The 15906-nt window shown below is 43.8% G+C and overlaps 1 protein-coding gene across 1 annotated transcript in view; it reads left to right on the forward strand.

The window, feature by feature from the left end:
* Positions 1 to 2002: 2002 nt before the first annotated feature.
* GMPS (guanine monophosphate synthase) overlaps positions 2003 to 15906 on the forward strand; it is a 64077-nt gene continuing 50173 nt past the window's right edge. Inside the window, exons 1-2 of the mRNA XM_065410777.1 lie at positions 2003 to 2049; positions 10436 to 10614. Of these exons, the coding sequence (XP_065266849.1) occupies positions 2023 to 2049; positions 10436 to 10614 (206 nt within the window). The 5' untranslated portion in view covers positions 2003 to 2022. The remainder of the gene's footprint in view (positions 2050 to 10435; positions 10615 to 15906) is intronic.

The following is a 15906-nucleotide window of genomic DNA, read 5'->3' on the forward strand; positions in this document are numbered from 1 at the left end:
CCCCAAAAAGTCGAAGTTCCTTTCATCTTAAAGTGTTTAAAATAGAGCCATCCATTTGTTTTTGTTTTTATGAATATTTTAAAATATTTTTCAAAACATTTATAAAAATTAACATTTGAAAAATATCAAAAAGCAATTTTTCACAAAAAAAAAACTTTCACAATGCTGACAATTTTTAGTGAATAATGTAACTTCCAAAAAATCATTTTTCAACAAAGAAAACATTTCATACAAAAATCTTTGGCGAGATTTAGTTGAGAATCTCCCTGTAACAATAGTATATGTTTCTGCTTTTAGAACTCATAGGTTGAAAGATATCAGACCATATGTGCTAGAATGTGTGGAACATACCTGTTTGCAGTGTTGTTATAGCCAGGCTGGCCCCAGGATATTAGAGACACAAGATGGGTGAGGGAATATATTTTATTGGACCAACTTCTGTTGGTGAAAGAGACGCTTTCGAAGTACATAGAGCTCTTCTGTTCCATACTGGGCAGCTATCAGCATTCCAGGACTGAATATTGCCCATCCTTTACCGCAGACTGGTATGAACTGTGAGCGAAATTTTTATTTCCAAGGGAAAAGGAGGAAACATTTTTGTGATAGGTTGATTTTGGAGGAAAATGGCAGTTCTTGGAAGTTACTCAGAGTTCTGGAATGTTAGAAATAGCAACAGGAGAGCTGCATTTTGTGGGCTGAGTGCAGGTGAGAAATCAAAGTTCCATGATAAATGCAGGTTATCACATAGATATCACACCAGATAATTTATATTTAAATAGAATATTGTTGCTTGTTAAATTAACAACATTAGTTTTTATGTTTTTTTTGCATCTTGAAATTTGGTACACTGTCATTATATATTGCTGATTGCAGGGGGAAGACCCTTAACATTTGACATGTCTTTTGAAATGTTTAAACACGACAAGGGGTTTTATTTATTCTACATCCCCTCACTTTTCTCTTTTTACATGTGTTTTAATTGATCGTTTCTTTCCCTTGCCGCCCTCAAGCTCTTCCACTCAGCCTAGACAATTGTAGACAGTCCATTAAAAGCCACGCTCAGGACCTCACAGTTCCCAGTTTCGTTATTCTCTCCTCTTTTCCCTTTCCTATCTGTAAGTTATCTAGCTGTATATAGAAACAGCAGCACAACAACAGAGCATCTACAAGCGGCTTGCAGGGCAGCTCAGCTCTGCAGCTGTTCCGTGCGTGGTACCCGGCGCAGACAGGCCTCCAGAGAGTGGTCAGTCTCCTTTGGGTAGCAACTCACCTCTGGTTAGTCAGGTCTGTCCAAGCTGGAGGCACAGAGGCCCGTGCGCGCCTTTACTTGAGCTTTCAAGAGGGATCTGGAGTGAGATGGCGCCTCCATCACTAGCGCTTGTTGCGAGATGCACCCCGGTCAATCAGACGCAGAGGGGCTGAGTTACAGGCCAGGCGTGAGGGTTTAATGAAGCCAGCCAGCCCAGATGGTGGGGGCCACACTGAGAGGCAAGGGAAACCTCTGCCGTGAGGCCTAGAAAGGCGGGCGGGATGAAGGAGGAAGGGCCAAGGGAAACAGGGGACGAGGGCTGAGGAGCTACGGTGCCAGGGCCGCTCCTCCCAGGACCCGGGCTAGAGGGAACGCCGCGAGGCTGGGAGCCGCGCTGTGCCCCGGCCACAGGCCGCTCGCGGACAGCCCGTCGTTCCGCTAAACCTAAACCAGCCGTTAACGTCCCCACCCGGAGCCGAGCCGCTGGCGCCGTTGGGCCGAACGAGGGACTCCGCGCTCCTCCCCTTCAGTCCCCCCACCGCAGGAGCAGAACGGGCTGCCTCGCCTGCCCCTCCGGAGGCAGCAGGAGGAGGGAGCGGGGCGGCGCCGGGCCCGGCTCCTCCCAGTGGCGGGAGAGGGGGAGCGGAGGCGCACACGGGCAGGATTAGCTCATCTCGGCGGCGGCGGCGGCTCCTCGGCAGCCTCCCCCTGCTCCGGGCGCCCTCTCCTCGTCCCCGGCCGTGCGGCGTGGCGGCCCGTCCCCAGCCGGCTCCATGGCTGTGTGCAATGGAGACGCCAAGGTCAGTGCCGCGGCGGGAGCCCCGGAGCGAGCGAGCGCGCTGCCCCCTTCCCCCGGCAGCCCGGGCCGCGCGGCCGCTCGCCCCAGGACACTCCCCGCGCCGGGCCTGCCAGCCTCCTCCCGGGCGCTTTGTGCGCTCGGTTGGTGGGAGCCGGGACCCCGCGCCCAGGCCCTTCCTCGGGTAGGGTTCCCTCCTTCCCCTCTCCCGCCCAGGATCGCCCGCGGCGAGACCGCCCCCTGTGCGCGGAGCTCGCTGCCGCCCTGATGTGAGTCCCCGGCCGGACTCCCTGCAGCGGGAGGAAGCGCCGCCCGGGGCACATGTTACAGGCAGCGGGGGCGCTCGCAACCTCAGCGCAGGCAGCGGCACCGCTGGGGGAAGGGGGGCAGCGGAGGGGACATTTGGCTGTGGCCTCCCTGTGCAGCGCCCATGTGCTCCCCCGGCCGGGGCTTTGCATTATCGCTACTGCCGCTTGCCCCTCACAGGTGCTCCATGAGGGCGGTGGTAAAGGGGAGAAGGAGAAACACTGGCGCCCCCGCTGTGTTAGCTGCAGGTTGGGGGCAGCCGCGCAAGTGGCCAGCCGTTGAGCCTTTCCCCTGTCCAGCCCAGGGATTTGGGGTGAGAACAGTAAAGGTGCCAGCTGCACACCCACACACCGCCTGAGTGTGGTGGAGTCTGGGTGCCCCACTCAGTGGATGGGGGGGAACAGCACACTTTCCCCGTATTGCTGGCTTGAGGCATGGGTCCCCATTGCTGCATAGGGCATGGCACCCAAGAGTCCTGGTGTTTTCCTTTCTCCATCCTTCCACGGGGAAAAGAGCACAGGTTTCCCCATCTCCAACCTTCCCACTATCTGTTTCCTCAATAGCTTTGTACATGTGATAATCCCATAGTGGGGACAAAATAGTCTTTTCTCAGTTTTCTGAGCCAAAAGCTGCTGTTCCCTTTGCACAGCAAGTAGACTGAATAATACTCCTCCCAGATCCTGTATGCTTATGAGCCCCCTGTACAGTACTGCCGCAAACCTCTGCATGTAAAGAGCTGCATGTGCCTGGCTCCTCTGCTGTTTCTATTACTCATAGGCCTTGAGGATGTATAGGGCAGGAGATTCACAATGACTTCATTATAGCTCAGTTCCAATTCAGAAGAGCTTTACTTCAATTTACCTTTTTTTATTTTTAACTAGCTTATTTTTAAACTCCTTCAACTAGCTTACTAGTTTCCCCTAAGTGTTTTAGAGCTATCACAAGCACTATATAATTAAAGTTCCCTTATTTCTTCTTTTTGACCCTTTAATTTTATTTTGTCTTAACTAGAAAACAAGACAGTTCTGTTAATAATATCTTTTATTTATATAGTGACTTTTATCCTGAAGAATCCCATAATGCTTTAAAAATTTTGGTCCCAGTCCTGCAACCAGATCCATGTGAGAGATGCCTATGCAGGCCCTGTTGAGTTCTTTGGAGATCAGGGCTTATGTATTTGCAGTAATAGGGTGGGAGTGTGAGTCTCATGATTGGAATGCCTTTTCTAATGATTCAGGACCACACTTTGGCAATAAATAATATTCAGCTTAGCGTACTACAGACAGTAATTCATGAACTCAAGTAATGTACATAAGAGAGCTTAAGTCAAAATGCATTTTACTTGGTTTTAACTCTACTGATGGATTCACATTTATATACTTAAGTTTTATGGGTATAACTATATTTGTTAGGGTGTGAGTTTTCTGCTGACACCAAGGTACTTTATACTGGGTTATCTTATTTTAGTTGCCAAACCAGAATAAGCTATGGTATAACTTTGTCCATACTAGGTTTGAGTATTTTTGCCACTTTATACCAGTGTAGAAAAAGCAGCAAAAGTTTCTGCTGTAGACAACCCCAAAGGGCATTGCCGCGCTCCACTCCCAAGCACATTCCTCTATTCCCCGCTAGGGGTCACACCCCAGTTTTTTGGCAAAACTGGGCATTTGTCCAGTCTGCTCTTTACATGCAGAGGTTTGCGGCAGTACTGTACAGGGGGCTCATAAGATCTGATAATTAATTCCCAATTCCTTCATAAAGATCATTTGGCAAGAGCAAATGGGACAAATGCCCAGTTTTGCCAAAGAGATTGGGACGGCCGGGACAGGGCTTTAAAAAGGGACTGTCCCAGCCAAAACGGGACATCTGGTCACCCTATGCAAGGCCCACCTTTTAACTCTTGTTTATGAGGAAATGACTATAGCATAGGATTAGGTAACGGTGGCCTGGGTCTGGGGAGGTAAGTGTGGGGTTGATTAATGTGTTGTATTAATGTTGTTGCTGGGTTATTTGATTTGATCTGGGGTAATTGACAGGTCTGTTTCGTTTATGTATATTTTAAAAAGATTTTAAATGGTGACAAAAACATTGGATAGGTGCTCTTCTATTGTACTTTGTAAAAATCCAAATACATTTTTTATAGCTTTCTTAACCAAAGTAAAGCCTACACTAGCTTGAAAAGATCATCCAAAACTCAGTTTTGGCTTGTTTAAGCCCCTGATTTCAATGGGAGCTGTGGGTGTTAGCACCTGTGATTAGTCAGGCAACTTATTTATGCACCTGAATACAAATTCAAGTGCTAAAGTTAGGCATTCAAGTATGAATTCTTTGGTCTGAGCTACTCAGAAAACCAGATTTGCTGCTGAGTACTGCACAAACTTAAAACTGGGTTAATAGAAGTCTTGCAATATACTGTGTATGTATAAAATGTCTCTGCAACGTTACACACTTTTAACACTGTGTTGGGGTGTTTGTGTGTGTATATATATATATGGTTTTAGAACAGTATTCAGAAATTAAGAGAAGTTGATGAGTAAGACATTTGTAATTGATCTGTATATATATTTATGTACTTAAGTAGCAATTCATGTTTTCTGCAAGGCTCGTTTAATTAATATTGTGGTCAATTTTTAAAAATGTAATAGAACAAAGAATGTTTCAGGACTGCCAAGAGAGAGTTAATATAAGGCAGTTTGGATAGAGGGATCACACTTCACAGGGCTGTAACTGGTGTTGTCTGTGAAACTGCCAGCAAATTCAAGTCATAAGATGACTATTTTGTAGTAGTGCAATGGGCTTATTTGGCTGATAGTCACAGATAACTGGACATTTTTCACATATGATATGGTATTTAATGTGAACTCTTGTGACTTAAATTAGTTGAATAGAAATATTTCATGTCCCAAGAGAGATGAAAAGGCCTTGCTGTATTTTTGCTCTGTACTACCTCTTCACCCTCCCCATGCTTTTCTGGTCTGAGTACAAGTTACAACGCTTTCTGTTGTTTTATTAACTAAAGCTTCCTTTATCCAATTTGTATTTGAGAGCTCTTATTTTTTAGCCAAGCTGTAAATCAATGAATAAGATTTTGTCCTAACTTAAACACACATGCAGGCCCATTGCTGTCATGGTGCCATATTTAGCGTTAATATGTGAGTTAGACTAACTTAGATTTGCACCCCATTAGACCCAATGAACAGTTGCTTAATGAATTCAGAATTACCTGTCAAAGGCCTAAAGCTGCTTTTCTATTTTTTGCCTATATATTAAATGGAAATACTACAGGAACATATTTAAGAATGTAGGTTTTAAAGAGACATTAGTAAGGGCACAAGAGGAAAATGGGATAGCTCAGTGGTTTGAGCATTGGCCTGTTAAACCCAGGGTTGTGAGTTCAATCCTTGAGGGGGCCACTTAGGGATCTGGGGTAAAATCAGTACTTGGGCCTGCTAGTGAAGGCAGGGGGCTGGACTCAATGACCTTTCAAGGTCCCTTCCAGTTCTATGAGATAGGTATATCTCCATATATTATTATTATCCCAACACATGGGAAAAATAGGAAGTATCGTAAGAGACCACTGGCTTAATCAGGAGATCTTCAATAACCTGAAACTCAAAAAGAGGAAAATAAGTCACATGACAAAGGATGAATATAAAAAAAACCAACAGAAGCATGTAGGGACAGAATTGAAAAGGCCAAAGCAAAAAATGGGATTAAACTAGCTAGGAACATATAGAGTAACAAGAAAACATCTTATAAATACATTCAAAGTAAGAGGAATACCAAGGACAGGGTAGGCCCATTATTCAATGAGGAGGGAAAGACAATAACAGAAAACGCAGCAATGGCCAGTGTTAAAATGCCTTTGTTTCCGTTTTCACAAAAAAAGTTAGCAGTGATTGGATGGCTAACATAGTGAACATCAGTGTAAATGGTGCAGGATCTAAGGCTAAAATAGGGAAAGAACAAATTAAGAATTACTTAGTTAAGTTAGATGTCTTCAAGTCAGCAGGGCCTGATAAATACATTCTAGAATATTTAAGGAACTGGCTGAAGAGATCTCCAAGCCATTAGCAATTATCTTTGAGAACTCATGGAGTGTAGGAGAGATCTATCTTCTTGTAGCAACAGCTGTTGTCTTCAACACTTTCTCTTGCACTCTATGTTGGTGTATGAACTCTTAATAATCTACTTCTCTTGTAATTTGTGTGTCCTGTCAAAAGAAGTTAAAATAGTACTGGTGTTTAAATTGAGGATTTAGGAGGGTAATGGTCATAGTTGGCCCAATCTGACCTTATTCTGAATTTGGTAGTTATTGTTAAAGGATTAATTAAATGTGGGGCCACCGGCTCTTACCAATTAGCTCTTCATTGACCTCAGAAATAAGAGTTGATTCTCTGATTCTTTTAAAAGACTACAGTAGCATTTTTCAAGAGTGGCCATATTAGACTTTTTCTTTCTACCTCATTACTGCTAGATTAATAATGAGCTAACACAAAGAATAGGGGAATGTTTTCAAAAACCCCAAAATAAACCCTACTTTTTCATTAATCAATTTAACAAACCCACAGTTTTAAGTTATAAACACAATAAAGAAAGGAAATTCTGTTGTGTGTGTGTATATATATTTGTGTGTGTATGTGTAGTGGACCCTCGTTCTCCCTCTTGGAGGGAGGCCACTTGTTCAGGTTGCCTTTGGGCTTGTCTGGCCAAGGCACGAAGCTGCAGAACAGTCTAGGGCCCTTGTCTCCACCCGAGGTGGAGCAAGGCCCCCCAGCTCCTCTAGTTCCCAGCCCCACAATAGGGCTGGGCACCAGTCAGTCATGGCCAGGCTTTAGCCTGGGCTTGAGGAGGCTCAAGCTGCCAGCAGTTAAACACCAGCTACAAGGGAGTTGGCTTCGGCCAGAGCGGGGCTGTGGCTGCCAGCAAGGCTATCACAGTCTATGTAGCTGGTTTGGGCCTGGGCTTGAGGAGGCTCAGGCTGCCAGCAAACAAACAGTCAGGCTCAAGGCTGGCGTTAGCCTGGGCAGGGCTCAGGCAGCCAGCAAGGCAACAGTCTATAAGGGAGCTGGTAAGAGAGGCTCCTTCTTCAGAGCAGGAGCTTCCCTGCACAGTGTAGGGAGTCAGCCACCCCGGGGTGGAGTAGCAGGGGGACGCAGGTTCACCCTACTCCATCACATCCCAGCCCAGGGTCTTGGCAGAGGCAGGAGGGATAGCTCAGTGGTTTGAGCATTGGCCTACTAAACCCAGGGTTGTGAGTTCAATCCTTGAGGGGGCCACTTAGGGATCTAGGGCAAAATCAGTACTTGGTCCTGCTAGTGAAGGCAGGGGGCTGGATTTGATGACCTTTCAAGGTCCCTTCCAGCTCTAGGAGATAGGACATAGGATTGGCTGCCCCTGCGTCGGCGGGGATCCAGCCGCAACACGCCGTCTGAGCCACACCTGACTCCGCACCCGGCTGCTCCATGGCTGCCCCTGGGCCACTTTCTGCCTCCCCGGGGTTTGGTACCTCTCACTTCCAGGGCTCGTCAGGCTCCTTGGGGTACACTGCAGCCGGTAGTCTGGGCCACTCCTTGTCGGGGTCTCCCACTTCTGCGGCTATCGGACAGCCAGGGGTAGGTTCTCCTCCTGAGTACGGCAGGAGCATCCTTCTCTTCTGGGGATTCCACCCCAATGGGGCTGCAGGGCCTTCCTCTTATACTTCTGGCCCTGCCCCGGCACTTCTGGCGAGGGGGGTGGAGCAGGCTAGGCTCCGCCCACCAAGGGGAGTGTAGTGGACCCTTGCTCTCCCTCTTGGAGGGAGGCCACTTGGCCTCACTACAGTATGTACACACAATGTAACTTTAGTTATCTGGCCCAAGACTAAGAAACCATCTTACTAACTGCTTCTTATCAGAGATGCAGTTACCACTTTAATTCCACTGGTGTTCTTATTAATGAGAGACATTAAGTGACAGACTCCAACCTTGAAACAGGCTATAGAAAGTCTTAGCTTTTTTCTTTTCCTTACTCTCTTTACAGGGGGATTTAAGCAACCACCAGCAAAGTTTACAGCTCTAGATTCTTGAGCCATGGTCACCTTACAACCGTCCCGTGCATCTTCCGCTCTTAACTAATTCAGGGCTAGCTAGACTACAAGTAAAAGATGCTTCAGTGTTTATCTCAATTGTCTTTGGAATGTTGTGTTGCCATAGAAGTTGAAGAACATTCTTGCTTCACTGTAGCAATACAAGGAAAATACAGTAGATAGAATCTTCACTCATGGGGAATCCATCCCAAGTGGGACCTGAAGGAGAGGAACTTTTGATACCCAAAGTGGGAGCACTGTCTGTAGAGCTGAAGGGCAGACTCCCTTATTTGGAGGCTGCCGATGTCTGAAAGAGGACATAGTATTAATACCTTCTCTGTGTTTGGTCCCTTTCGTCTCTCTGAGGTTTGTTGCAGGCCATTGAAACAAAGTAGCTTAGCTCTCTTGCTCTTGACAAGCCACTTCTGCTTAATTATCAGTAAAAGTTATATCAGTAATAAATACATAGTATTGGTAATACATGTTTGATATACAGAGCATCCAACCATTATAAGGGAAAGGTCACTGCACTGCAGTTAAATAATCCTGGATTGCAGTGGTCCCAATACGCAAAGTACAGTAGAACCTCGGAGTTACAAACACCTTGGGAATGGCGGTTGTTCATAAGGCTGAAATGTTCGTAACTATAAACAAAACTTTATGGTGGTTATTTCAAAAGTTTACAGCTGAACATTGATTTAGTACAGCTTTGAAATTTTATTATGCAGAAGAAAAATGCTGCTTTTAACCATCTTAATTTAAATGAAACAAGCACAGAAACACTTTCCTTACCTTGTCAAATCTTTTTAAAACTTTCCCTTTATTTTTTTTTTAGTAGTTTAACACAACACAATACTGTACTGTACAGTATTTGCTTTTTTTGGTCTCTGCTGCCTGAGGTGTTTGTTGACCGGCCAATTCGTAACTCTGGTGTTCGTAAGTCTGATCTTCTACTGTATTTTTCTCCTAGAATGACTCTGCAGCTACTATTTATGTAATTGGTTCATCTTATAATTACTTTACAATTGTATGGCACTTACATGAAAACATAAAATGTTAAGGAGGGTTGCTGTCTGAATGTCTGCCTGAATAATACACTGAAAGGCTTCAGTTCTTCTTTCTCCCAATCTAAAATCAACAAGGAACAGGTTTCTTAAGCTACATGTAATTAAAATGTAAAAAAACAAAAACAAAAACCTACCCCTGAAACAAAACTGTTTGGAAAGTTGCATCAAAATGGCAACTTTGGAATTGTGACTTCTGGCAAGCTTAGTAGATAGATCAGACTGAATAAGCATAGAATGTGAACTACACTTTTCACCTTCTATAGGTGGTCACTTCTAGTCAGAGTTGAGAATACATAATGGGATGGTATGGGAAAACTTGTATTGCCACTGACTTTGAGGTATCCTTTCAGTCTCTAGGGCTGTCAGTTCAGTACCTCTTTAATAGGGCTCAATTCATGCACTTTTAAAATGACCATATTCTGTTTTAGGCTTTTTATGAAACACTATTTTTATGTTCTCTGAAATTCCACTGCTCCAAAAGCTGGAATGATGGTATTGGTGGGTGGGTCATGTGCACCACTTTTATAAGTGGAAAGATGTGGTAGAAGTATTCTTTCTTCCCCAGGGTTTGGCCTGGTGAGTGAGCAGATGTGGGTGGGGAGAAAATGGCTGCACCCTATATTAATCATTGATAAAATTGTCATCCATGCAAATGGCACACATGGGTTGCCATGTGGTGTTAAGGTTGCCTATATCCTGCTATTTCATGTATTGCTGTATATAGTCTATAATAAGGCTTTTTCATTAACATGTTTTTCCTTTTTAATGCAATTTAAATGTTACACTTTACATCTTAAAGAATTCCTTTAAAGAACTTTCCACATCCGGGGACTGAATTTATGCCCTTAATAATTAACTTTCCAATCAGTGTTCTTTTTGAAGAGACTTGCTTTGATTTGTTGTCCTGACTAACTGTTTTGATAAAGTGCTTATGTCAATAATGTTTGCAGCTGGAGAATGCTGGAGATCTCCAGGATGGCCAATATCACTATGAGGGGGCAGTGGTAATACTCGATGCTGGAGCTCAGTATGGAAAAGTCATAGATCGTCGAGTACGAGAATTGTTTGTCCAATCTGAGATCTTTCCTTTGGAGACTCCAGCCTTTGCAATCAAGGAGCAAGGATTCCGGTAGGCTCTTTTTTTTTTTTTTTTTTTTTTAAATTTAAATGCAAAGGAATCTGTGGATCTCAGCAACAAAATTTGTTTATTCACTGTGGTGATAATACTGCTTATGTTATCTTTAATTTAACAGGAACACGAGTTTCATTGGGGAAAACTAGCGCAAGGACTTGCCTAGTGCTTTCATATACTACATATTCTGACATTTGGTTTAATTTTGTTAAAAAAATATTGATTTCCTAAGGCCATTTTCTGTTGTTATGTAAGTCTTTTGAGGGGGTAACTTTTTTATATGTAAAATATTTGTGATAAGTCTAATATTAACCTTTGGATAGCCATTCAACAGGAAAATACATTTGGCTTTTTTAAGTAATACTTGTGATAGTAAATAAGAAATCTTGCATCATTCCTTTTACAGAAAATTACATAACACTTAAATATTTGTAGTTTCATCAAAGAATTATATAAATTGGAAATGGTATGCTATATCATGCCAGACTCTTTCTGGGAGGCGAGTAAAATATTATCTGATCGTGCTTATTTAAATTTTTTTTTGCCAATTTGCTTAATGCTTTACACATTTGTTTTAGCTTTTTAAAAAAGAGCTTACAGATGTATGTCCCTTTCTCTTAAGGAAAAAATTGCTGTCCCTGTCTTACAGATTTATACACATCACTTGAGTATCTAGTATTGTGGTACCATAATGCCAGTCCAGTAAAAATCCCAAGAATGCAGCACACACACATCACACTACTGTACTGGAAGTAGCACACAACAGAAATTGCTTCGTTGAATTGCTTTTCTCTAGCCAATGATTGTTGTTGCTCTAGTAGAATGCCAGTATAACTTAATGAGTCTGTAAAAATCTGAATTCACTACATTTCTTTAGAAAACACAGATGGCATACTATAGTAGACATAACTGCACTATTGCATATCTAATATAGAAGATACACCCTGTGTACTCAACTCTTTCCCTTTTAGAATTGCAGCTGGAAAATACTTGTAACTGCAGTATCTTGTTTTAAGACCCCACAATCAAATCTTTGAAAAGTGGACACCTATTAAAGTCTATTTTAAAAAACTTTTTGTTCATTAAATTAACTTAAAGAAAATGTTATATTGTTTCCAGTGTGGTATCTTAAAACTGACTATCTAGGGTCTCAGTCCAACATTGAACTGTGTGAGCAGCCCATGGGGTGCACAGGTATTGTGTTCCTTATCTTAAAGAAAGAGGATCTCCTTCCAACACACAACCTGAAGTCTCTTCAGAACCTCTGATATGAGATACAATAGTTGTGTTGTCAGCTACCAGGTTTGTGGCACTGCAAATAATTACTTTTTAAAACTTGGCCAAACACTTTCATTCAAAGGGTCACTGTTCCAAAGCTGAGGAAGATCTACAATGATGTCAGGGTTATTGGTTGTTTTGGGTAACTGGTAACAGGATACAAAGCTTTCTACCTCTACAGACATTCATTGAAATCTGGATCATGTTAGCAATGATTGAAAGTAGCCACTTGAGGCTTTCTAATGATATTTGTTAAATTAGTTGGTGGTTTCACTCTAGTTCCTAGATGACCGAGTGTCAATTGTGGTAGAAATAATCTGGCTTCCATGCTGACATTCTCTGGACTGAATGGTCATAGAAGTTGTGCTGTGCTCACCTCTAAAATTGGTCCCCTGTTGCAGAGGAGAGATATACTTGTTTGTGACTCTAAGTCGGGGGCAGAAGCATGTCTCAGTGCTGTTGCTTAAATTGTAATTATTCTGTGGCTAGGACATCTTAAAACTGAGAAGAGCAAAACTTGCAAATTTGATCTTCAAGATGACAATGGATTTGTCTACCTTGCAAGATACTGGATGGGATTTTCAAAATTGCCTAAGTGAGTTTAGCACATAACTTGCGTAGACACGTTTAAAAAAAAATCCCACACATCCACTATTAACCACAAGATGTCCACTCTCCAGCAGTGGAAAACTCAGTTGTGGGAACAGTTGGTCTATAGGGATGTAAGTAAGCTTGCTTCACTGTTCTTTGAATTCCCAGATGGGCAAATCATAGAAAGATGCTGGAGCAGTCTTTGGGCTTGTCTACACAGGAAGTTATACCATTATAGGTATATGGCAATAGCTCCCTGTATGGACACTTTTATTTTGGTATAAGCAACACAAGCTAAACCAGAAAAAGGCATTCTTATATTGGAGTAAAGGAATGTCTACACTTCCACCTTTGGCTGATGCAAGTTACATTGGCATAAAGCTGCTGCAGTTAGTATATTGCTTGTGCACGTGAATACTTGGCTCTTTGTATCAGTGCTGCATGTGCTCACCATGAGTGCTTGTGTTGATGCACAATGCAGTGCACCCTGGGTAGGTATCCCAGACGCTGTCTTTTGGGAAGGATTGGGAATGCATGGTGGGGCAGAAACAAGTCACGTGGGCTGACTGGGAGCAAAGGGTCCACTTCCCAGCATGCAACTTTCTCTATCCCATAATGCTATCTATATCCCATAATTTTTGCACCTTTTAAAAAAATCCCATGAACCTCTGCAGGACTTGTCGACCACCATCTCTGACAGATGCACGGAGCCTTCATAGCTCTGCGCTGTTGTCATAAGCATTGCAAGCACAGGATGCAAGATCCTCCGGTATTTGCAGAGCCTCAAAAATAACTGAATCAGTGGGGAACATGATGGTTTTGTGGAGGACAAATTGCTGTGGGACATAGTGAGAACTAATTCAAGGTTGTTGGTGGCATTCACAGAGCAGCTGCAGATGGTGGAGTGCTGCATCTGGGCCTGAGAAGCGAGCAGTGACTGATGGGATCACACCGTAATACATGCTTGGGATGATGAGCAGTGGCTGCAGAATTCTGGGATGTGTAAGCCACATTCCTGGATATGTGTGCTGAGCTCAACTCAGTCCTCAAGCACAGGAACACCAGAATGAGAACTGCACTGTCAGTGGAAAAGCAAGTGTCGATTGCACTGTGGAAGGCTGCAAACCTGGATTGCTACCAGTTAGTGAGAAATCATTTTGGAGTTGGAAAATCCATTGTGAGGGGTGTTGTCATGCAAGTAGGCAGGACCAGTAATAATCTCCTGCTATGCAAAACTGTGACTCTCTGCAATGTGTAGGGCATAATGGATGGATTTGCAGCAGTGGGGCAGTAAATAGCGTACATATCCCTATTTTGGCACCAGACCACCTTGCCACTGAGTACATCAACAGAAAGGGCTACTTTTCTATGGTTATGTAAGCGTTGGTGGATCGCTGGGGACGCTTCACCAATATCAGTGTTGGCTGGTCAGGGAAGGTGCTTGGCTCTCTCATCTTTAAGAACATAGGACTGTTGAGAAATCTGTAAGCGGGGACTTTCTTTCCTGACTGGCATATTACCATTGGCAATGTTGAAATGCCAAAAGTGATCCTGGAGGACCCAGCCTACCCCTTGTTCGCTGGCTCATGACACCATACACCGACCACCTCAACAGCACCAAGGAGAGATTCAGCTACCAGTTCAGCAGGGGGAAAATGACGGTTGAATGTGCTTTTGGTAGATTGATGGGATTTCTGGCAACTTTACTCGCCAGATTGGATATTGGGGGGGGGGGACGGGACATCCCAGTGGTTATAACTGCCTGCTGTGTCCTGCATAATATCTGGGAAGCAAAGGAGGAAAAGATGCCACTGGGATAGAGGGCGGAGGTAGAGCAGCATCTGCTGAGTTTGAACAACCAGATGCAAGGGCTATTAGAAGAGCTCAACATGGAGCTATACAGCTCACAGACGCTTTGAAAGAGCTAACAGTGAGCCACAATAGTGCTCTACCAGGACCTGCTGTTTTGGGTCCTGTTAGGAATTGTGTGGTGCTTGGTGTACATCTATGAATCTAACACTGACAGTGCACCTATTAATTTTGTGGTGCTTGCTATTCATTTATTATTATTACGTTGTGCTTTTTTTCATTGATCCTATAAGTTGCATCACATTGTACAATAATAAGTAAGGACATGCTTTCAGTACTGCTAAGCACTCTGCAGCATATGTTCGGAACTAATAAAGATGAATTGTTTTCCAAACAACAGCATTTTATTGAGTAATGAAAACACTGCAAAAAAATTCTGTGCAAGTTAAAAGCAAACACATTAAAAACTTAATACATTTTTGGAAGAGAGTTTAAGAAGGGGAAAGAACATTCATGTCCATTTTATCTACGCATAGAGCAGCTGTGGCTCTCTCAGGTCAGCAGAAGTGAAGCTGTAGTTGTCCTTAATGTCCACCGGTGAGGAGTGGTAGGGGAAGGGATGCAGCCTCTGATGTCTTGTGGAATGTTGAGTGGGATGTAGGGAAGTTCTCCATGGACTACAAGAAGAGGTGAGCCCAGGATTGTTGAACCTGTAGACTCACAAGAGTCTGTAGCATGTGTGTTTCCTGCCGGAAAAGCCCCATTATGTTCTGGTGCATCTCTCTCTCCTTTTTCTGCCGGGACTCTTGGGCCTTTCTCCTGTTCACTCTTTCCTTCTTCAGGCTGTGTGAAATGTTCACCCTCCAGGCCCTCACTGCTCACGGTCTTATGCAGCTCTGGCTTGCAGGACCTTATTGAACCTGTCATCTCAAGTCTTCATCTTTCTCCTCATCTGGCTCAGGCGTTCCATGGATGTGGGAGGGAACACTCTCAAGGCCACAACTACAGGAGCTACAGATAAAATACACAGAGGTATCACTGTCAATATAGTCATATCAGAAAACAAAAGTTAAGATTGAGAACTGTCCCTTACTCCCCATAAGTTTTAAACAAGACATGCTTATTGACACTTCTGCTTCAGAGTGCTTGTGCACTGCACCACTCACCGCATCAGCCATGATGAGTGTTTTGGCTAGGGGTGAGGGAAATGAGCAGGGAATTACTTGGTTGCATGAAACGATGCATATAGGGCAAAGGCACTGAATACTGGCATCATTTTCCACAGGCGGTGGTAATTTTAGCTGATACTCCTGAGAGTAACAAAGGTACAGAGAGCACAGCTGCTGCTGGATTCCGAAGCTGCCCGGGCCCATGTACTAGTAGTCTGTTAACTTCAGCAAGCACCACTGCAGTAATTGTGAACTGGCATGAGAAAGTGTCCTACCATGGAGGAAGAAATAAAGCTGCCATCCTTCAAAAACTTTGGGAGAGGATTGCAGAATACCTCTGTAAAAGTTTCATTGAGATCTTTCAGGAGGATTCAAGGGATATCCCTGTGCACATAAACGAAATGCTCCGTATGACCTCTCCTGCCCAACTCTACAGGGGAAT

Source organism: Emys orbicularis, chromosome 9 (genome assembly GCF_028017835.1).
Source record: "Emys orbicularis isolate rEmyOrb1 chromosome 9, rEmyOrb1.hap1, whole genome shotgun sequence".
Lineage (NCBI taxonomy): Eukaryota > Metazoa > Chordata > Testudines > Emydidae > Emys > Emys orbicularis.